Here is a 22,405-nt window from a genome sequence, read left to right on the forward strand (position 1 = left end):
CTGCCATGCAAAAACTTTTGATAACAAGCATGCTTGCATAGCTCAGATGAGCTGTTCTCTTCTAATTTTTAATTAAAAGGAAGAGATTGAAGAAAAGTGATGGCTCAGGAGAATGAAAGAGGGACCTGGCTACAGTCCAAGGCCTGAGTCACAAGTTCAAATCTCCATCTTCTACCTTAGCTCTTTTGCATACCGACAGAAAACAGATATGTGGGTTTGTTTCCAATTTATAGAAGGAGCTGTCTCAGTTTAGAGTCATGCCCTGTCAGCTTAGTGGAGGAACCAAAGTTATTTTAACTCCTTCCACACAGTGATTCCATTCTGAAGCTGTGCAGGTTGCTCCTAAACACGTGCAGGTGTTAAGACCATTACTGGTAGCAGTTGTGGTTGGGCTTTGACTGACTTTACCCAACAGCAGTGTCCTCTCATAGAAGACACGTGCCCCAGCCCCAAACATGTTTGTGACTCACCACCGAAGTTCAAAGGTGTGGAAGGGGCCAGCAGTCACCTGCTTCAGTGGGCTACAAGGCCACAAACTACAATGTGCTCTTGCCACGTCCTGGCCACCCTTTCTCCCTCCCCCCAGAGCCACTGGGGACTCACCGGGACGAAGATTCAAGGCGACTTTCTGGGGTGTGATCTGCGTGACGTCCAGGTGGCTCTGGCCAGAGCCCTTGGTGCTCAGAGGGACGTTCTTCACCACGCTGATGCTGCTGCTGGGGTTCTCGATGGCTCCGGCACAGCCGTTTGCAATCAGGTTCTGCAGGAAGTCGCACCGGGATGTGATGGACTTTGTGCTGCTGAAATCCTGAGGAGTGAAGAAGGGACAAAAAGGAAGTGGAGGGGAATGCATCAATCCCACAGCAGGGGCTTTGTTTTGACATGCTGGTATCTAGCAGCTAGGCGATGACAAGGAGAAGCTGGTGTCCTTTGTGATGACTGTACTTGGAAGGAGCCTGCACCAAGCCTTAAGCCTTTCAAAAGGATCAACCGAAAAAGGAAGTTCTATGAGGATTTGAACACTGAATTTGCTCACAGAGCACTGAAACAGAAACATAAGCCTGCGTTTTCAGCCCAGCCACAGCGGCAGCACCTGTTCCCAGCCCTGGCCACAAGAGAGCAAGGCAAAGCATTTGGTTTGCTGCAGGGACAGCCCATTGCCATCCCTATTATTTTATGCACATGCATCATCTCAAAGGAGCTTTGCTAAAGACAGAAGAAAGAGCAAAAATGTGGCACTGAGGGAAGCAGGACAAACCCACCAACCCAGAGAGGGCCAAGTAAAGATGTGAAGCTGAAGACAGGCTGGGTGGCTCCCTCTTCCCTGGGTGAGACACCACGCATCCCCACACAAGCTCTGCATGGAGAGTAAAGGAGGTGGTAGGAACTTCACGAGAGCTGGTGAAAATGCAGACTGTGCCCACCACAGAGTCAGGCACAGGCAGCAAGATGCAGGCAGATGCCCACTCCCAAAGGATGGCCAGGAGTCTCCCAACACCCATCCCAGAGCTCCAGCCCTTGCTGCGAGCCCCGTGCATGGTGCACAAAGCAGCCTTGTGCAGGGCAGCACTCAGGAACAGCCGGGAACACAATGCACCCTTTTGCAAGAGCCTGTTTGTTAGAATGCCTTTTTTTTTCTCTCCAAAAGTGCCAAAGGGAAAAAGTCACATGCCCAAAACTCATTTTCAAGAGTTGATTCCTACTTATTTCTGCACTACAACAATAGAGACAGCCCTCTTCAGCTCCAGGGCTGAGGGACTAATACGACATGAAATAATGCAGAGAAGATGCTTGCAGCCATGCCAGCTCCTCCTTCAGCTGCTCAGCCAAAACCAGTGTGGGGCTGAACAAACCTCACTTATTGCTGAAACGCCAGCATGGCAAAGGACAGGAGAGACTTCAAGGAGGGAGAGGCTCCTGACAGATCCTCATGGGGTGATCTCCAGGGGTCCCTCAAGGACAAGCTTGGATACAGGGCCGTGGGACACAGACAGAGGTTTCCAGCTGCATTTTTCTCACTACAAGGTCCCAATGCTATTTGAAAAATGAGAGATTTGCATTCCAGCATCCAGCAGCAGGGTCCAGCCAAGAAACCGACGACGGCACATCAGATGGATACGAACACAAATTTCTTGGAACGCGTCGTGTAAACACATGAACTTCCAAAAAAGGAGGACTGGGACTATTTAAATCATCTCCAGCATGACAAAATAAAAATCAGAATCCCTCACAAAACTGAAAACAACGCCCAGCCTTTCAGAGCCACACATTTCAGGCAGCCTTGGAGAAAAGTTTCTCTCAGATGTGGCTTTACCTGAAACCAGCAAAAAGCTGCTGGGGTCCAGGTGTTCCCCTGGGCCTATCCACCCAGCAGCAGGGGGAGATGCTCTCCTACTCTCCCAGTACCCAGACCACAGCTCCAGGTGAACATCCCTGCCAGCTCATTTCTGCTGCCACCTATTAGAATGGACAATCCAAAGAAGTGTTGCAAAAAGCAATCCAAACAGCCCAGGAGCGCAGCTGGGAACTTCCAGTTACTCTTGAGTAACTAACATTGGAGAGAAGCATCCAAATAGGACAACACTTAGGGCTGCTCACATAACTGCAGCTTCTATCAAGCGCTTCCAAGCCTTCCCAGGGTCTGCTCCAAAGACTCCAAGAAGTCCAGGAGCTCAGGGGAAAGCCCCTACACAACTCTTAGGTCAGCAGTACCTTCACGCTCCTCCAGTCCCCAGATCCCTCTTGCTTGATCCAGCTATTTTTGCTAAACTTTCTTCTAAAATGGGTCTAGAGGTCTTGCCAAAGTTAGCAATTGCTAACCTGCAGCTCCAATCAAATCCAGCTACTTTCTTGTCCTGTGAAAAGCCATATTTCCTGAGGCGGAAGAAAATATCCACCCTCAGGGGTGCAAATGCCTGAGGGGAGGGTGGTGCAGCAGGGGTGCAGGACTGACCCCTACTTCATCTTGATTTCTTACCCAGGCAGAGTAACACAGAGCAGAAGGGTGACAGTGGCCTTGGGAAAGTCCCAGCAATCACCACTGCACCCATAGGTCAAAACCCAAAGCCAGAACTGGGCCTACCAGGTACCATCCAACTCTAGTGCAAAGTTTTCTGGGACAGAGAAAATCAAGGCTTGTGGAGGTTCAGTAAAGGGAAAAAGGATGAGCAGACCTGGGGAATAAAGAACATTGCACAGGTCCAGACAGCTCATGAGAAACCACACCAAAAGGCAGCTCCACAGCAGCTCAGACACAGCATGCTGGTTCAAACCCCAATTTTCCCCAAGCAGAGAACACCCTGGGGCCAGTTAAGCAATTCAGTGTGCCCACACATCTGCCAATCGTCTGCCTGCAGGCCTGCTTGGGCAAGAAATGCAGTAGATGCCCCTCATAAGGGGGAACCACCCCAAACTTTGCTTTGTGCCACAGAGGAGCACTCTGGAAGATCCCCCAGCCCCTGTCAGTCACTCTGGCTGCTCCAGCCCCCTGGTCAGTGCTAAGAACCTCACAAAGGCAAATGCACACAAGCAGACAGGATGAATGGAGACAACAGTGTGACAATTACATGCTCATCAGTTTGACAGGTTTAAGACAAATTGCTTGGTTCATGTTATAAAAATGGAGAATAGCACTCACTGTATCTAATATCTAATTCTGACAAGGCACGTTCCTACCATTTAGCCCATCCTGTTTCTCTTTTGCTGAAGGTCTCAATCATTTTTTGCTATAATCAATCCAGTTCTTCATTAATTCCATCTGAAACATGCCTGCTTTTTCCATTAAAAAAAACCAAACAAACCAAATTTGACATGCTCCCTTTAGGAACACCCTTGAGTTTCTTTCCTCATTCTCTAGGCATACATTTCTGAGATGGAAGAGGATGGGGTAAAACAGAGGCTGCCACCAGGGAAATTTCAGTTCACTTACTCAAAAAGGACATTTCAGTTTAACTAATGTGTATCTCTGGTTTCCATGTGCACACATAAATGCATCCACATAGGTAATGGACAGATGAACACAGTTCATCCACCTAACAAACACATCTAACAAACAAGAGGAGCCTCTGCACACTGGTACACTGCTCCCCAAAGAAGCAAAAAAGAAAACATAATGGTGACATTTCCCCTCCCCCCACCCCATACTGGGGCAAATGCTCTTTTTAAAGAGCTTTACCCCCTGCAATCACAACCCCCACCTGTGAATCACACCTGCCCTGGCAGCTCAGAGGACAGCACTGCAGCCACTTCCTGAGCTCCCTGTTCTCCCAGCAAACCAACAAGTCCTTCTCAGCCTGGGCAACCAGGTGCCACTGCAAAAAATTCCACAAGCATCCTCCAGTCCCACACATGGAAACCAGGCTGCCACAGAGATACAGCAACCCCACAGGCTGTGCAGCTTCCAGTCAGAATATTTTACCAGCACCACGTCAGCAATTTCTCATCATTTCCAGCTTCTCCTAGACCTTGCAGATTCCTCAGTTCCAGCGTGGATGGAAAGGCTGCAGCAGTCTCCATCACACCAAGAGTCATTCTCCCTCGGAGAGCCCTGTCAAGGCATGCTCAGGTGGTGGTTAAGGTCACATATTCACAGGTCCTCTTCTAAGTGCCACTGAAATCACCACCTTTGAGGCCTGCCTTTCAAGGTATTCTTCCACAAGCCAACAGAATCAATGTCTGCTCCCACATTTCCAAAAGCCCAAAGACTTGTGGTTAGCTCAGCAGCCCCTGGAGGATCTAGGGCTGCTGCACACCAGAAGCTGCTATCATCAGCTCATCCATCATCACTCCTTTGGATGGGAACAGAGATGCTGAGCACAAGCAGAAGTGAAAAGAAGTCCAACCAAGCCAGGGGACATGATGCACCCTGTACCAACAGGCTAGGAAGTGGCAGTCATAAAGTGAGAGCACCTTGTCTGCTCTGCTGCAAGATCTATCTGTACACATCCCCTTACCCTCACAATTCAGGGCAATGTAAATTCAAGAGACCTTATCCCTCCTGGGAAACTATTGGGATAGGGCTTCCAAAGAAACTGGTATGATGGTACCACCAAGTGATATTATTCCCCAATATTTTCCCAAAGGAAATACAAGAAGGCATACATGTACAGGAAGATCAAGTATACATATAACTATGCAATGCAATTACATATATAGCTATACAATGTATATATATATATATATATATATATATAAACCATATAACAGACATCTCTAAACATACTTTATACATTATATATAGAATTATACAACATGTACTGATAGGCTTCTACTATATATATTTCCTGACAAAATTGTTAATTGTTGCTTGCAAAGTCAATAAAAGCTGGCCCAATTTGCTCACAAATCTATAAAGTAAATGCAAAGGGAGCACAAAATACACACAAATCAGCTGACTGAGGTTCTACCACAACACAACTGCCACCTGTGGAACCCACTCCAATACCTTACCCCGGATATTTAAAGAGCAGAAGAGATACAAAATTTGAGTGGCATATATGCAACCAGGAAACATAGACAGCAAATGGCAGCTAATGGAAAAAGCTAAGGAAAACACATTAAGAACTATTTAATAAATTTAATAAACCTGCCTAGGCTGCAGCAGAGGGAAGGGGAATAAGGTGGTGAAATGACTATGAAAAGAAGGTGAGTATTATAGTTTATAACATTACTTTAAAACTTTCTCAAGTTGAAAAACTCCAGGTATCTTGGAAATCCCATTACCTCACCTGATGATCTCAGCTAAAGAGAAATAATTAGTTTCAAACAGTACATTAAAAAAAATACAAAAAATACAGAATTAGGATAAGAACTTGCTACGTTTTAGCATGTAGCATATAATGGGAATAGCAGCTTTTAAAGACATAGCTCTTGGCAAAAAACACCTTGAACTGTATATTTTTTAATAGCTTCTGCAGGCTAAAGGTCAGGAAGTATTACAGGACTTCCTTGTAAACAGCCATCTTCCTCCTTGGCCCCTCCATTCCTGTTAGGAATTTTCTTTTTTTCGGTAACTACCCTGTTTGCATGATAAGAGTCAGGCTGCCAGTCCCATTAGTACAATTAGTGGTCACAGTGACCACCAGACAAACATTTCCACTAGCAGCATTCTGCAGAAAGTTGTCTTTTGATGCCAAATAAGGAAAAAAAAAAAAAAAAAAGGCAAAAAAAAAGCACAAGCTATGGGGTACCCATAGCTTAATAGCCAGCATTCCTGGATCCAATCTCACCACCACAGATTAGCTGGCTGGAAGAGGCACTCTTACAGCTGTTTACAAGATGTCTCAGAAGCAAGATCTATTGCTTTACCCTTTCCCTTCTGCACACCAATTGCCTGGCTGGAAAAAACAACCCAGGAAAGCTATGACAGCGTGGTGTTTGCAGCATTACCAGGTTTTCCTTGGAGAGCTGCAACTGTGCTTACCAATGAAACATCCACTGAAACAGACCTGGAGAGCCAGTGGCTGGGGCACCCCCACAAGCAGCCAAACCAGAGGGACTGGAAGCCACCTCCACCCCACATCCATCTCCATCCCCAACCCCATCCTCTGCTCTGGAGCTGGCAGTTGCTCCAGGCAGGCCTGGCAGGAGGAGGGAGGGGAACAGCAGAGGGGACAGAATCTGCATCCTCAGCTCAGCAACACCAGCTGCAGCTGGAAGGTGAACTGAGTGCTCAGAAGGGGACAGGGATGGCCACACTAGAGGAATAAGGGTCAGCAGGGAACAGAACAGCATCACCACTGGCCATGCCCATCGAGAGGTTCAAGATCATCCACTGCTTTGGGGTTCTCACATCCCAAAACTGGTTCCTGACACAGCAGCTGTGCCAGCCTGTTTTTCAGATTTTTCCATGCATCTGAAAGCATCCATACTTTTCTCCTGAACACCTAGGAACACTTAGCAGGCAATTGCTTTTTCTGCATCAAACATGATTAGGTCTTTCACACACCTTGTTCTCTAGAAATTGTAAGTCTACTTGATAAGACAAAAATTGGATTATATAGATAGACTTAAACTCATGAGCAGCCCCTAGGGAGCAGGGGGAGGTATTTGCCATTGCTCACAAACAAGGAGGCACAGTTGGATTATGGGTGAGCAGCTTCAGCATCAACACAAGGATGTATTTTCCCTCTGAAGTGCTCAGCTACTCTGTGAAACTCATGGCACCAATGCCAGAAGCATGGGTCACCCCCCCAAAATGACACAATAGATTCATAAAGGAGAATTATCTTTGTTACAGACAAAGAGCCCACATCAGGCCACATGATGAGGGACACGTAGCAGAACACTAGCCAGGGGCTTGGGGCTTTTTAGGGGGAGAGCTTTGGAGCAAGGCTCCCTGTAACACAGAGCCCAGGGATGCAGGGACCCAGCATCCACCAAAAACAAGAAGGTAATTGAAGGGACAGAAGGACTGAAGGAACAGTGGTGCTCTGTTGAGGGCGTGTGGAGGTCAAAGTGGGGTCAGAGACTTATTTCCTATGATGTCAAAGAGCTGAGGAGTCCCATACCCCAAAATACACTCAGCGTGGAGCATCCTCTGCCCTCACTCACTCCTTGTGGCACGAGTCAGGAATAGGCAAGGTGAGAAAAGAGCTCCCTTCCAGCACTACAAAGCATGAAAGTCAAATGAGTGTGCCCACCTACCTCCTTGGAGCACCAGGCACACTTGGGATGGATGAGGAGACACTCTTCACAGGACGTGGCGCTTCCACTGGTGCACAGATTGAGACCTTCAGCAAGAGAGAACAGTATGGGCTGAATGGTTATTCCACTCCAAAACAGTGTTTAGGGGGGTTCTGAGACATTCTTAATGCTAAACACACTGTAAATTCAAATGAGAGCAAATAGTCTCCCAGGAGCCTAAAAGGCAGGAGAAGCTGTAAATCTCTCTTCACCTGTAAGGAGGTCTAATTTTCTTTTCCTTCCCTAAGGTAAATGAAAAAGACAGAAACTTGCTTTGGGGTGCTGAGAACCTCTAAAAAATGACTGAATCTGGTGATTTTTCTCTACTCTTTTTCAGTGGTGTCTGGTTAATCAAAGAGTCCAGCTACTCATATGCTTAATCAAACAGTCCCATTGCTGTGGGCAGAACACAATAACTGTTTAAGCAGTCTGAAACATGGAGCTGGCTGTCCAAAAGCCCTGAGATGCTGACTTTTAAAGACACATCTTTAGGCATAACTTCTCATTTTTTTCCTAGCTGAATATGGGAGGGGGGGCTATCTCCCCATAATTTTCATATTAAAGCACTCTTAAAACATTCTCATCTCCCCTTCCCACACAGGAGATTCTGACAGTGGACTCATGTTGCAGTACATTACTTCTATTTTACTACAAGAGACATTTCCACAGGACATCCGGGTTAAACCTTGCAACATGTTTGCACTGGGACATGTCCAAGGCAGCAGGGGTGGAAGACACCAAGGGCTCTCCCTGCCTGTGAGCCCAGCAGGGGCATCAGCCAGGCTGATGCTCTCGGATTGCTGGTGTCCAGCAGCACAAGGAGTCCCAAGAAGGTTTCACTTGCAAAACCCACAATTTTCACTTTGGGCTTTAAAAATGAAGTGGAACCACACAAGTGAAGCCAAAGTAGACATCAATAGTATGGGCTTTGAATCCAGCAGCTTGTTTAAGCATGCCTGTGGCTATGAATGTGCCCTTCCATACCAGTGATGGCCCAGCTCCCTCGGGTGCAGCTGTCAACTTCCACTGTCAATGAATGATTAAAGAAATCTTCAACTGAGGCTTCAGCACAGAGGCTGCACACTCCAAATGAAATGCCTCAGGCTTGAACTCCCAATCTGCTATTTCTTCCAACCCAAATGTCAATAAAAGCATTGTCAGGCCTCTATTTTCAGCCAGTTGCATCTGCAGATACCAGCGCACCACGCTGCTGCTGGGTATAATCTGCAGATTCCGCAGAGTTGTCGATAGCTGCTGAAGAGTCCCATGAAGTTTTCTCCTGACGCAAGAATTTTCTGCCATGAGAGCTTTGGAAGAAGGATTTTTGCTGTATCCCATGTGAATATTGCACCACAAAATGGAAAGCAGTGGCTGCCTGGGTCGCTCCCATAAGGGGCTGAGCTGTGAGCACAGGAAGCAGTGAATCAAGTTGGACAGCTGCAGGAAAACCTGGCATGCTCTGGACTAAAAACAAAAAGAGGATAGTAGGTCCTGTCAGTCATTGCAGAGGCCTGACCGTGCCAGAGCCCTGCAGTGACGGGTCTCTGCTGCCCGCAAGGTGGTTAACTCTAACCCCAGAGAGCCAAGCCCTGCACTCTCTCTATGGCTCTCATTCAAACAAGCTCCTTGGGCTCATTCATACCAAACAAGAGCCTTCTTAAGAGTGTGGAGTTTTTTTTTTTTCCTTCTGGCTGTTACCACATGCCCAGGCGTTTCATTCCTTTTTTGTATTCAGAAGTTATATTCCAGGTCCTGGACACTACAAGAGCTCAAAACATAAATAAGTAGTATAAAGCAAAATGTAACCTGTTCAACTGAGTTAAAATTTAGACAGCAATTAACACTTGCATTTGCAAACCCTGCAACATGGCCCAAAGACTCTCCTTGAGAGCTGCTGCTCTGGCAGCTGTGCACAGGGTAACCCAGCAAAAATAATGGGCTCTATATAGCAAATACTTGCATTCATACCCTGGCTACCCAGGCCTGGCTCTCCCACAGCTTCACTCGCCCATCCGCATGGAAATATTTACCTCCATTCCTGACTGCCGGATTTTTGAGAGTTTACTTAGTCACAGTAATAGCTGAATGAAAACCAAGGTCTCCTCCTTCCAGTGCGTGCCATGACCAAAGCAGCCCACGCTCCTGTGGCCAGCCATGGGGTGACATTCCTCCCGGTGGCAGCTTTTGAAGTTTCCAAGTATGCTTTTCTTTCCACTCTGTAGCAGCACTAAACCATTTCCAGCATTGTTGTGAAAACAGAGCTTTGTGAAGCCCTCCAATTTTAGACTGAAACCTGAGCTTTTTGAGTTGGAGTAGAAACACGCAGGATTTTCCAGATGCAAGTCTTCGCTGTGCTTGATTCAGTGCAGTCTTTCCCGAACCAGGGAGAGGAAGGACCTGATGATGCTCATGCCAGTCCAGATCCTTCAGATACTGGGGCAAGTCACCCACTGAGACTGGAAAGAACTCAGTCTGCTCTTTGGACTGTGATACATTTAATGAAACCACTCCTGAAAAATCAACTAGAGTTCTTATAATGGGGAAAATTCCATCCAGGGTTTAGCTGGGATTACTCTGGAGGTAAATAATCCACTCCCTGGATTGCTGAGCTGCACTGCCCACATACAGTCCTTCATACTGATGCCAATGAGTCCTAAGCCCTGCATCCTATTTATTTTGTACAGTAGTGTCCACAAGCACAAAGAACATCTCCAAATCACATCCTTCCCTTGGACTGAGCTGCAGGAGAGCCCAAAAAAGCAGAAGGAGACAGTGTATTCCACTAGACAGCAGAGATTTTAACACATCAAACTAGAGATGCAGAGCAAGATAGGAAACTGATGAAAGGTACTCATCAAATTTACCCATAAAGATGCTCCAGGCAATCAGACCTCATTTTAAACCTGTTCTGCAAGAAATCCTACTTTGGGCACCTCCTCAAACGGAGGTGAATGTACTGGCTTGCTTAAGGAAGACAGAGAAAAAAAAAAAAAGCTATGCACTTTATACACCTAAGCATGAAAAAGGGCATTTTATCTGTGCTTGCAATAAGCATTCTGAGACTCGACATGGTCTGCTGCAATACTAAACCATCAATTTCATGGATCAGGAACACCAAAAAAAAATAAAATTAAGAAAACTCTGAGCTTTTCTAATTATGTGCCACATCACTCTGCAAGATGAGCCCCTTCTTAAGATTACTCATTAAAATATCAAGCACTGAGAGTAAGTACTGGAATGGTGGACTTAGGCATTTTGTGGGGTCCCTTCTTATAAAAAAGGTTCCCCAAATGCTCAGAGAGGAGGGAAACCCTATTTCCAATACTGCTGGAGCAGAATTACAAACTGCACTGCAGTTCACGTGTGTCTGTGGAAACCGAGAGCATCCCCACGAGGGACAAGGACCTCTCTCTGGGTGCCACGGTTCAAGGTGCAAGTGGGGAACGATACAAGGTGAGAGCGTGGGGACCGGTGACCGGCAGCGCGACAGCCCGTGTGTGGCTTCCTGCTGCTACTCCTTATCCCATCGATTAACACACAGCGCTCAGGCAAACATCCCGGGAAGTGCTTACCGCGAACAGAAGTGGCTGCAGCCGCTTCCATTAGGAATATAAATAGAGCAAGGTGTATAAATAGCAGTTCCGTGCTTTTTAAGGCGAAGGTGAAACCCCCCGCGGATGCGGTCCGTGCCCCGCAGCGCTGCCGGAGCGCGGGTCCCCGCCACCCGCAACCGGGGGCACGGCGGGAGGGGCCCGGGGCGCAGCGCCGTGCCGGGGCCGGCGGGGCTGCGCGGAGAGCCCCGGCTGTGGCCACCGCCGGGCACCGGGACAGCGGGGACAGCGGGGACAGCGGGGATCTGCGTCCCGCCGGCTGCGGGCGCACGGCAAAGCGGGCTCCGGGGGGAGGCAGCGGGAAGGGGGGAGAGAGGAGGAGAGAACACAGACGGTAACAGAGAGCACCGAGGCGGGTCTGGGGGACAAGCCGCCTTCCGGAGCGGCGTTCGCAGGGCCCGGGGCGGCGGGAGCGGAGCGGCCCTTACCTCTGCCGGGCTGCAGCGGGGCGGCCAGGAGGAGGAGGCGGAGGAGGAGGAGCGGGGGGGGCCGGCGGGCGGCGGCGGGGGCCGGCAGCCCCCCTCGGCGGGGCATGGTGCGGCGGCCGGGGCGGCCGGGCTGCCCTTCCCGGCCGGGCCCTCCCCGCCGCCTTTTGTGCGGCCGCGGCGGCGGCGGCGGGAGGAGGAGGCGGGGGCGGCGCCGCGGAGCTGCCCGGGGGCGGCGGGACGGGACGGGGCGGTGTGCCGGTGCCCGGTCCGTGTGCCTCTCCGTGTGTCCGTGTGTCCGTGCGTGTGTCTGTCCCGCTCCCGAGGGTGCGCTGCCGCCTCCCCGCCCCGCGCAGGGAGGCGTAGCCCCGTCCGGAGCGGGACCCGCGGGCACGGCCGGGCCCACGGACACGGACTCGGACACGGACACGGACACGAACAGGCTGCCTCTGCGGATGCACGGACTGGCACAGCCGGACACGCACGGCGTGCGCAGACACACGGACACGGGCACGCACACAGATGTGCCCACGGGCACACGAGGAATGCGCGCCCTCCTCGCCGCTCACAGCAGGGCTTGCACTCATTCCCCACGGGTCAGTGCCTGCTCTTACGTGGCGTTTTTGCCGCTTCAGGGATTTTCTCTGTGCAAACAGACTGTGTCCATTTACTGGAGGGCTCTTTGAGCCAGGGCACCCGGGCAGCGCTGCACTCACCGTCTGACGGCTTTTTGGCACGGTCCGCGCCTCCACCGCCTGGGACATCAACACTTCAGATCGAAAGGAAGCATCTGATTTGTGATCGTGTTTGGGTTGCTGGAGAACTTTCTGTATCCTTCTGCTTTTAAAATAAATCATAAATCATCCCTAGAGCTCGTGGTTGATTTTAAAAGCAGTTTATAGTAACAGGTAACTTACCCATGGTCTGCAGACCTTCATGACACCCTTAGGTCTGCTGGATCTCACCATCAGATTTTGCTTAAAACACATGTTGTGTTGCTGTTCTCAGACAGAAGTGATTAACTGTAACGCCACCTGCCAAAATTCCCCCTTATTTGCATTGATTCCAAAGCTGCTTTCACAAATCTTGCTGATTTCTTCAACCTCTTCATACCCCCGGGAGAAACCAGGTTTGGGTTTAAAGTGACTATTTGTTGTTTTAGGAAATACACACCTACAAAAGTTGTAACATTTTAACTGTCCCAGTGCTGCTAAATCAAAACAAGTCCTGGTGTGGCTGTGGGAGCATCACAACCCTACTGCTTGCAACCAGGGCAAAAATATCACTAAATGCCTCATCAAAACCTCTGCCGTGGTAGGAGTGTGGTATGTGGGACAGGCAGTAACCTATGAACTGCACTCAAGCTGTTGGCTGTGCCTGGGGAAAGGCACAGCATCAGTTATCCCAAAAACATAAGGTGCATGCTGTAACCCTTTATTAATAAAAACATTAATACTGGCCACGTTGGGACTGACCTGGACATGCAAGATGTGGTGTGTGGGGTCTTTGAAGTAGGTTGTTCCTCTGTGGAATATTTTTAATATTCCTGTGGGAAAAAAAAAAAAAAAAAAAAAAAAAAAAAAAAAAAAAAAAAAAAAAAAAAAAAAAAAAAAAAAGTGAAATGCAGATCCTACACTTGCAAGAGATAAAGTACCCAATATGAGCATTACTGCCCAGAGAAGCCTTTTGTAGACCTAGAAGTCCCTTCTTGGATCTTCTGGCCATGCCCAAGTACCCCAAGGCACAACTACAACTACAACTATCCATGGATAGACTCATGTTCGAGAGTCTTTCCTGGCTGTGGGACAGGGAGACACTCATCTCTCATTCCTGTGTCCTGCCATGCTGCCCCGGGAACAGTGGGTGAAGGAGCAGAGGCCCAGGGGCAAGTGGCAAATGAGAAAGGGGGGAAAAGGAAAAGCAGGGCCATGGGGTAAAGAAACTTGGAGGGAAGGAAACCACCTTCTGAGACACAACTGTGGCATCTCAAGGAGCAGAGAAGAGGGCTTGAGGAAGCGAACAGCACTTTCAGAAGGAATGTATTGCAGCAGGACCAGAGCCAGGCGAGGCGTAGGAGCTCCCCAGTCACTGGCTATATTTAGCTGGGCTCAGCTGAGACCGAGCTCACTCCTCCTGCAGGCGCCTGTGGCACTGGCACAAGCACCTGGTGCCCGCTGTGCCCAGGCTGTCCTCATCCCACAGCCCCCATGAGAAACCCCTGAGAGAAGAGGGAAGGTCAGGAGCTGCTGCTATGCACTTTTTGAGCAGTAAGATGTTGTAGATGCTCGACATCTGCTATCAGTCATCATGTTTTTTCAAGCCAAATCCTTTGAAAGTCCTGCAGAGTCACACGTGGTTTGTCCCATCCCAGTATAGCACCACTGACCAACAGACCACTGTGTGGTGTGTGCAGGGAAAGACCCCAGGAGCCACAGGGGAGGAAGTGCTGTGGCTTCCCTAATGAGAAGAATGTTAACACCCTTCTCTGAAGCTGATGATGTGAACACCCTTCTCTGAAGCTGATGCTGTGCTCTTGCCCCACATGCAGCAGCAAAAGAGGATATTATTTCACAAATGGCCAAACAAGCATCTGTAACACCAAGAGGGGGAATTCATGGTGAACATGAGGTGGGCAGTTCAGTTCCAGAGAAAGCAGGCAGCCCTGTGTCCCTGAGGCTGGCCACAGACCAAGAAATGAGGCATGAGCAGAGGTAATGTGTGGCCTGAAATGAGATCCACAGAGAAGGTGTTGGTATAAAACCTTCCTGCTTGCAGGTAACAATGTGTCCTGGTTGTTTTTCTGGAGTCAAGGATGGGGTGGCAGTAGATGCCCCCAAAAAACATTGCTTTCATGTATGTAACCAGATAACCCCTTGATCTTCCTCCTGGGACTCCCTTGTTCTGAATAAGGAATTGAGAAAAAAAGCTTTTAGTGCCCCTGTCTCAACAAGACTATTATGTACTCAGTAGAAGATGAGTTTGAGGCAGTACCAAGATTTTGGGAAGAGAATTGAAAAAAGGGCTCTGTCTCCTGGGGATTGTGAAAGGATGACCTACAACAAAGTCTCTCTTGATCTCCAGGAACAGCCACCACCACAGCCTCAGTCTTTTCTCTCTTGACCATCATGTCTCCTGCCTACAAAATGCCATTCTTAAGGATCACATAGTCCATGAGATCCCCCAGGCTCCTTCAAGTATTTACGTGCCACAGCCCATAAATACTTGCCAAGGCCCTTGGACTTGAGTTTTCAGTATCATTGCACAGTTTTGCTGTAACAGAAAGAGGAAAATCCCTGTTTGGAAAGGCCTGATCTTTATGTTCACTTTCTTATCACTTACACTTTAACCTGTGGTTAAAGCAGGACATAAACCCAGGGTATCTGACCTGGGCATGGATTTGAAAGTGATGTAATTATAAGTTGATTTTTTGTGTCTTTTATCGTCAGTTAAAGCAAATAAAATCCTTTATCTGAGATACTCCAAGTGTTCTATAGATAGGTTTTCATTGTCATATCTTCCTTGGGGCAAAAAGGGTGGATAAAAGCATCTGAGTCACATCTAGATGTCTGCTATGGCACTAAAGAGGTTCTAGATTTTCAGTGGTGATTCCATCTTCTCTCTGCACCAGTCTGAGCCACTCCCAGGCCCTTGCACAAAGCCACAGCCTGTTTCAGGGTGAAGCTCCACCTCTGCCTTAGTGTTTCACAAAATACAGCCACTCTCCAGCAGCACAATCCTGGGACATCTCTGACTTTCTCCCATTTCTAGACTCTGTGGCATAAGTTTAGGTTTGCTACTTCAGCAGGTCCTGAACATCCCTCAGTTCTTTGGTCCAAGCAACTCTCCATACAACAAAGGATGGCCAAACTGGAATTCAGATGGTGAAAAAAGTGGACTGATTTATGGTTTTAATAAAAAGGAGTTTTAGGAGAGCTAGGGTCAAACTGGGGTGTAGGATCAGGGATGTGAAATAAAAGGGAAACTCACTTGAACCTTGGAAACTCCACTGTGTTACAAACAGTTCTTGTGTTAGGAAAACACTTCATTTGCCTTTCCAGGTCCTCACCAGGCTGTTTCCTGGTTCCTCCTAGCTGTGCCATGATGGGAAATAGGGGAGCAGAGACACAAGCTGTGGGCACCATGCAGCTTTGCCATCCCCACACTGCCTTCTCCCACAAGTGAGCTCACAGACAGGGCTGCTGGGGCTTTCACTACCATGGAAAAGGTTTGTCTTCTTCTTTTTCCAAGGAAGCTGTAAAAAAAATACAATTCACACAAAATGCTTGTTAGTAATAGGCAGCTACCACATGCCAAAAATTACAATAATAAATTTAATCCTATTTCTATTCTCTGGCTAAAGATGCAGCACATGCTGCTGCTGCTGGCTATAAAAATAGATATTTTTACCATCTAAGGATCAGCCTCTGTTCTCAGATACTCAAGAGCAACACTACTCCCAAACAACTCCTGACCTGCTGAAGAGCAGCATTGCAACACTCCTGGAAAGCAGAGAATGGCACCTAAAGTGGTTTTGCCAAGTTTTGACCCTCTAATAGATGAAAAAAGGCAGAGTTCAGAATAAATCTCTGAGCTAGTCTATGCCTGAAGTTGCTGGGCTGGAAAGTGAGGGAGGTACAAGGGGAAGACTTTCCTCATGCCTCTATGGTACATAAAGTTGAGACAGGGATGATGAAGCCAGACCAAACCTGACCCAGTTTTGGGGTGCCTACAGCCCCTGGAGCAGGCTGGGAGGCTCTTGGCTTCCTGAGAGGCTGTTTATAGGAGGGGCTCACTGATGTGCTGAACTGAAAAGGGTGATGGATATCTCCAGCCATGACCCACCCCAAAAAATATGCTCCAATCCCCAGAGTTAAGCAATGCGCCATCAGAGGGACGGACGTGGCAGTGTGCTAGGCTGGGACACAGGAGAAGGTTAAAAATTAGCAGTTCCATAGCAACTTGTCTGTATCTATTAATGGTTAGCCCCAAGGAAAGCGTGCTCTTTAAAAGGTTTTGCCTCTGGTGTGCCTTATCCTGCAACTGCAAAGAGCCAGCCCCATCTTGTGGCCAGGGGCTCTGCTCGGTGGCGGAGAGGAACGAGCGGGAGGGTTTGACAGCCCAAAGGTCCGTCCTCACCACCCTGCACGGCGAATTGAAAAACATTCTGTCTTCCTGCGCATCTTGCCTCCCATAAACTGGCTCCACTTTGGCTGGCACTCCGGGAGAGCCGCAAAAGCCAGGAGTAAATGCTGGATGCATCTGGCAGAGGGTTTCCTATAAATGGAGAGCCCAAAGAGATTTCTTTGTTATGCCTGCATGTAGGGGAAGCATAGTTAAGCACAACATAAAACGTCAGCAGGTAGAGCCAACTAGGCTTGGCTCCACTCAAATCTCTGGCAAAATTCCCACTGAATGGACTAAAAGTTTCAGTCTTAAGCACCTTGGTGAGCAGAGTGCTCTGGAGGTACAAATGGGTTTCCGAGGAATTCACCTGGATCTGTGCAGTTTGGACCTCACAATGTCCCATGCAGCTTTTTCAAATCACAGCTGACACCTGGCTATTTAATCACTATCTGAAATAAATCACTGGACTCCGGTTTCTTGCTTATTTTTCTGGCAAGTGGGTTTTGCCCAGCATGAGCTTGCTGCAGAATCTGTTCACACCAATCTTGGAAGGACAAAACTGTTGAGAAATGCTAAAGAGTCTACAAGGAAAGATCTTGCTTTAAAAAGAATAATAATGTACACATGTTGTAACACAAGTGCAGCACAAGCCCTGTTTCAGTTATAGGAATGATATACAGGCCCAGGTCCACAATTCCTCCCCAGAGACCCCTATTCCCATTAATGTCAGTACAAGTTAGGCACTGAAATACCTGCCTGGACTTGACCCCTGTTTCTCACCAATTTAAACATTCCTCTGCTTGAGAGGGGATTAAGAACCTTAGCACTATAATGACCTCTTGAATTCATTGACTGTTCCAGATATGAAACATTTCTTCTTTTAACTTTTGGCTGATTTACCCTATAAAAGATCTCTGTGGATAAAAAAAAAAAAAAAACAAAAAACTTGAGAGAAAGCATTTTTTCCCCCAAAGTTTCATTTATGCAGCAGACTTTCTTTCCCCAGCTACATCTAGGCATCTATAACTAAAGGACAGGCAGAGATTCCCTAATGCTTAACCAGGCTCATGTCTTTTTGCATGGAACAGGCAGCAGTGCCACCAGTGAGGGTGAAGGGGAGCTCTCTCAGGAGGGCTGGGGGCCTTCCTTGCCCTCCCACCCATCAAGATGTGATGGAAGTTACTGTGGGAAGATGTTAGTATCACCTTTGAAAATTGGCTGCCAAACAATGACCAAAAAGGGAAACCAGCTGGGTTTCCTCAGAGTGGTAGCAGTGGTATTAAAATTTCAGAACAGGAAAAAAGAAAAGAAAAGAAAAGAAAAGAAAAGAAAAGAAAAGAAAAGAAAAGAAAAGAAAAGAAAAGAAAAGAAAAGAAAAGAAAAGAAAAGAAAAGAAAAGAAAAGAAAAGAAAAGAAAAGAAAAGAAAAGAAAAGAAAAGAAAAGAAAAGAAAAGAAAAGAAAAGAAAAGAAAAGAAAAGAAAAGAAAAGAAAAGAAAAGAAAAGAAAAGAAAAGAAAAGAAAAGAAAAGACCCACAACACATAAAAAAACAAAACAAAAAAAAACCAAAACAACAAAAAAAACCAAACAAAAACCCCAAACAAACAAACAAACAATGCTTGGTTGCCATAGATGCCCACCAAAAACCATGCTGGGTCCCTCCACAGCCCTCTCTGGAGTCCTGAGCAACATCTTTTATTTTCCTCAGTACCCTATTTTCCTTTTCCTTTATCTGACCGTGCAAGTCTCCCAGTTCCCTTGGGGAAATCCCTGCAATTTTTGGGCCACCAGCTGGGCAGATGTTTTCTCTCTGCTCCCCTTGATGTCACCCGCTGTAGTGGGTGCTCTGGGGGACACTGCCTGGGTCTTGGAGGCAGTGTCCAGGGGACTGGGAATGGTGAGAAGCAGGTGAGGCATAGCTCCTTTATAAGATGTTTTACTGCCACCAGGAGAGGGAGAGTGAGAGCTATTGGTCTCAGTTTGTTTCTCTTAGAGAGGAATAGACTTTGCTCTCCAGAAGTTGCTCTTTGAAGTCTTTGTGTGAAAGGCAGCACCTTCCAGACTCAAAAACATTTTGCATTTCTTCAGTTATCTGCTTGTGAACTTTCCCCTTTGTTTCTGAGGCCGTTTTTACACAAACAGCAGAGCCCCATGTATAGCACCTTACCCTGCCTCTGTTTTGTGATCAGCCTGGGCACAATTAGGGCATATAAAATCCACTATGTACATATGCCACAGGCATCACCTTTCAGCCCATGCTGCTGTTGAATAAAGCAGGTCAATGCATTCAGAAGCTGAGAAAGTCCTGTCCCTCTGGTCCAGGATGTCCATCCAGCCCCAGACTGCTCCAGCAAGTGCAACAGGACAGACTGTCTTGGGGCCCCAACTTCTTTTACAGCCCCTTCCTCTAGCACCCCCACTTTCTCATCCTTTTGTTAGGGGGTACATCTCTCAAGGATGCATTTGCGTCCTTGAATTTGCCTAATCTCTTTTTGAACCTGCAGATAACAGCATCCACAGCATCCTGTGACAGCAATTTCACCAATTGTGCCTGTAGTTTTTTTCTGTCTGCTTTACACTGACCTTCTCTAGCATTGTATACCCCAGATTCTGGTGGGTGTTTGGCTGCCACTCTGAGTCAAAGGCTTTGGAAACCCATTAATGATGGCTCTGCACCTCAGTGAGTCTGCAGGGTGTGATGTGCTGACTGTGCCTGGGAATGCAGCTGGGTACCACAGTCCCCCACACCTGCACCACTGGGTTGTGCTGCTCCTTTGGGTCCCCAGGATCAGTGTCTGGTCCCAGTCACTTTAACAACCACTTTTTCTATTTGACTTCATCCCTCCTCTTAACTCAATGAAAGTGACTTCACTTACTTTTCCTTTACTCCTGTTACCTCTTTACTCTGTGTTGCCCTTTTCCTTCCAGTTGCTCTTCCAGCTGAACCACTGCAGACTGGCAGACATGGGGAACTCCCCAACAGCTTCAGCTGTGAAAGCAGCCACAAAGATATCACTGACTTTCTCTGCTACATCATCTTCCCCATTTGCTGCTTCTATACCCTTGTCATCAGCATTCCCACTGATTTCCTAGCTGCCTTTGTGGCTTTGGTATATTTAAAGAGCCTTTTATCAGCAGCTAGAGCATCCTTGGCAAGGCAATTTACAGATCTTATTTTTAGCCCCGTTTCTTTCCTGTTTAATTGTGACCTGACATGTTTTATGGGTTTCTTTGCTCTTAGACCACTTTGGGCTTTTAGTGTTGGGTTTGGGGATTTTTTTTGACAAGTCGCTATAAAAATCACTGTTTTCAGCTCACACCCCAAAACCTGGAAGAGGTCAATTTAATACTGCTGGGAACCCTTAGTAAGCAAAGCTGCTCCATCTCCCCCCACCAACACAAGACATATGGCATTGAAACAGAGAGCATTACTGGGCTAAAACTAAAAGGCTGAAGGATGGGAAATTTGGATAAAATAGCAGCTGATGACTTTACAGTTGCCAAACTTGACAAATGAGAGTCCTCCTCTCACAGGAGTGACAGAGGAGGCAGCGCTAGGCTTGCCTTGCTGTAGATTGTGGGTTATTGAACCACAAATTACCAGCAGGATCCTCTGTCTCTGGGTAGTACCAAGGTCCAGTCACCTTCCTGAGCCTGGGATGAAAGTGGTCTCCCCTAAACCAGCTAGGAACAGTCATGTTCACCTGCCTGAATCCCTTCAACCCCCACCTGAGTTTCCCCACTCTCCACACCAGGAGTTTCTGTTGGAAAGCCATTCCTACCGAGGAGGTGAAAACCTCTTGCCAGAGGAAAGGCTCATTTTCCTTTACCCCTGCCCCTCCTCTTGGAAGGAGTTCTATCATTCACCTTGAAAACAGCCAGCCATCAAACTCAAGGTACACAAGAAGTGAAAAGTCAAGCCCCTTGGTCTGCAGTGGCATCTTACCTTCATTGTTCACATTTACTTGTTTATGTCTCCAGCTTGGCACATCGCATGCAGGATCTGTAAAAACAGTCTCCTAGAGGAAACAAGGGGTGGCTTCCTCCAACAGGCAACCAGAAAAAATGCAAAGTGCTTCCTGCTTTCAGGCCTGAAAGGTGCTGCTTTCACATGCAAGTTTGGATGTTGGGCTTTGCTGGGGAATGTGTGGATGCAGAGGTTTAGCTCTCAGTTTTGAGGCTGGTTTCAGGTGTAAGCAGTGCTAACAGGAGCAGGCCTGATCACCCCACTCATTCTTACCCTGCTATCCCGCTACATTCCTGAGCTGCAGCTCCTCTACGGCAGCTGCCCAGACCCAGGTTCTTACCCCACTGCCATCCACAGCACCTACCATGTCCCTCCCCTCCCACCCAACATTGCTTGAATATGCTTGGGTATATCTAAATAAATGTAGAATGGCATATGACTGAAGCTATCCCAGTATTCCCAAGCAAGTATGTGTTGTAACCAGGCAAATCTCTGTCCCAGCTCCTTTAGGACTGTGCAGACATGCCAAGCAGTTACACTCTCCAGAGTGACTTTTGGTCTAGGATAAAAGTTGGTGGCAGACTTGAGTGGCAGCCTTTTCCCACCTCTTCTATGGGTCATGTGCCAGCAGGACACTCTGCTTCTCAAGGACACACTGCACCTCAAGGGAGAAAATCAATGGGAAAATCCAAGATGCAAAATGAGTTCTGGCAGATCCCTGGAGCCTCTCAGCCTGCCTGCAGGCATGTCCACACTCACACTGACTGTGAGGACCCAACTCAGCTCTTTTCCTATGCCTACTTGGATTTTGAAGGATGTGCAGCTGAAACAAAACATGAGTCAAGAGGCAGCAGTCATAAAACTCAACAAAGAGCTATTTTCCATGATGACATTTCCCAGAATAGTCACACATTGCTAATAGACAAACAGAAATGAAATATCTGGGAGTTTGCCCTTTCGGTACAGAATTCCAGTCCAGATAAAAGAACTGTAACAGCCTTTGAAATGCTAAAAAGGAGCAGGCTCACAGTGGTATCTGATTGCCCCTCCCCAGCACGGGCTAAATGAGAACTGGTGGCAGTTGCAGAAATTAGCTTTGAATTAGAGCAATGAAAATTCCTCTGCAGTTAAATGATGCAAACACCTGACTGTTTCTGCTGTTTTTATTACCAGTGATAGCACATGTTGGGATATCACACCCTCAATAAAGTTTTACTGCAATAAAGTTTCTTGTTCAGCATTCAGCTGCATTTCCAACCTCTGTTGCTTTGCAAAAGAATAGGAGATAACACTTAAAAGCCTTTCCACATGCCTCTGTAGCAGGATACTGCTACATGTATTTTATGCAGAGAGTCGGGCAATTTACCTCTATGAAAGACCATGATGACCATTCCAGTGGGCTGTTATTACTGTTGATAAAGAAAAACCTTTTCATTCAGCTCCATGTAAGCCCAGGTTTCAGTCTGCCATACCAAGACTGGGAGGAGGAGGTATCCAAGCAAAAGTAGCCAGCTGAATAAAGCTCAGCTTCATGACTTCTGGCCAGTTTCTGCCTTTGTCCCATCCATTTTCCAGTGTCTCACCACATACAAACTT

At 47.6% G+C, this 22,405-nt stretch overlaps 1 protein-coding gene across 1 annotated transcript in view; it reads right to left on the reverse strand.

The window, feature by feature from the left end:
• Nucleotides 1-11,857, reverse strand: part of ITGB5 (integrin subunit beta 5) — a 57,971-nt gene extending 46,114 nt beyond the window's left edge. Inside the window, exons 1-3 of the mRNA XM_053982843.1 lie at nucleotides 11,723-11,857; nucleotides 7,645-7,730; nucleotides 604-808 (exon numbers count right to left, since the gene is read on the reverse strand). Coding sequence (XP_053838818.1) covers nucleotides 604-808; nucleotides 7,645-7,730; nucleotides 11,723-11,828 — 397 coding nt within the window. The 5' untranslated portion in view covers nucleotides 11,829-11,857. The remainder of the gene's footprint in view (nucleotides 1-603; nucleotides 809-7,644; nucleotides 7,731-11,722) is intronic.
• Nucleotides 11,858-22,405: the final 10,548 nt, after the last annotated feature.

The sequence above is a fragment of the Vidua macroura genome, chromosome 7, assembly GCF_024509145.1.
Source record: "Vidua macroura isolate BioBank_ID:100142 chromosome 7, ASM2450914v1, whole genome shotgun sequence".
Classification (NCBI taxonomy): Eukaryota; Metazoa; Chordata; class Aves; order Passeriformes; family Viduidae; genus Vidua; species Vidua macroura.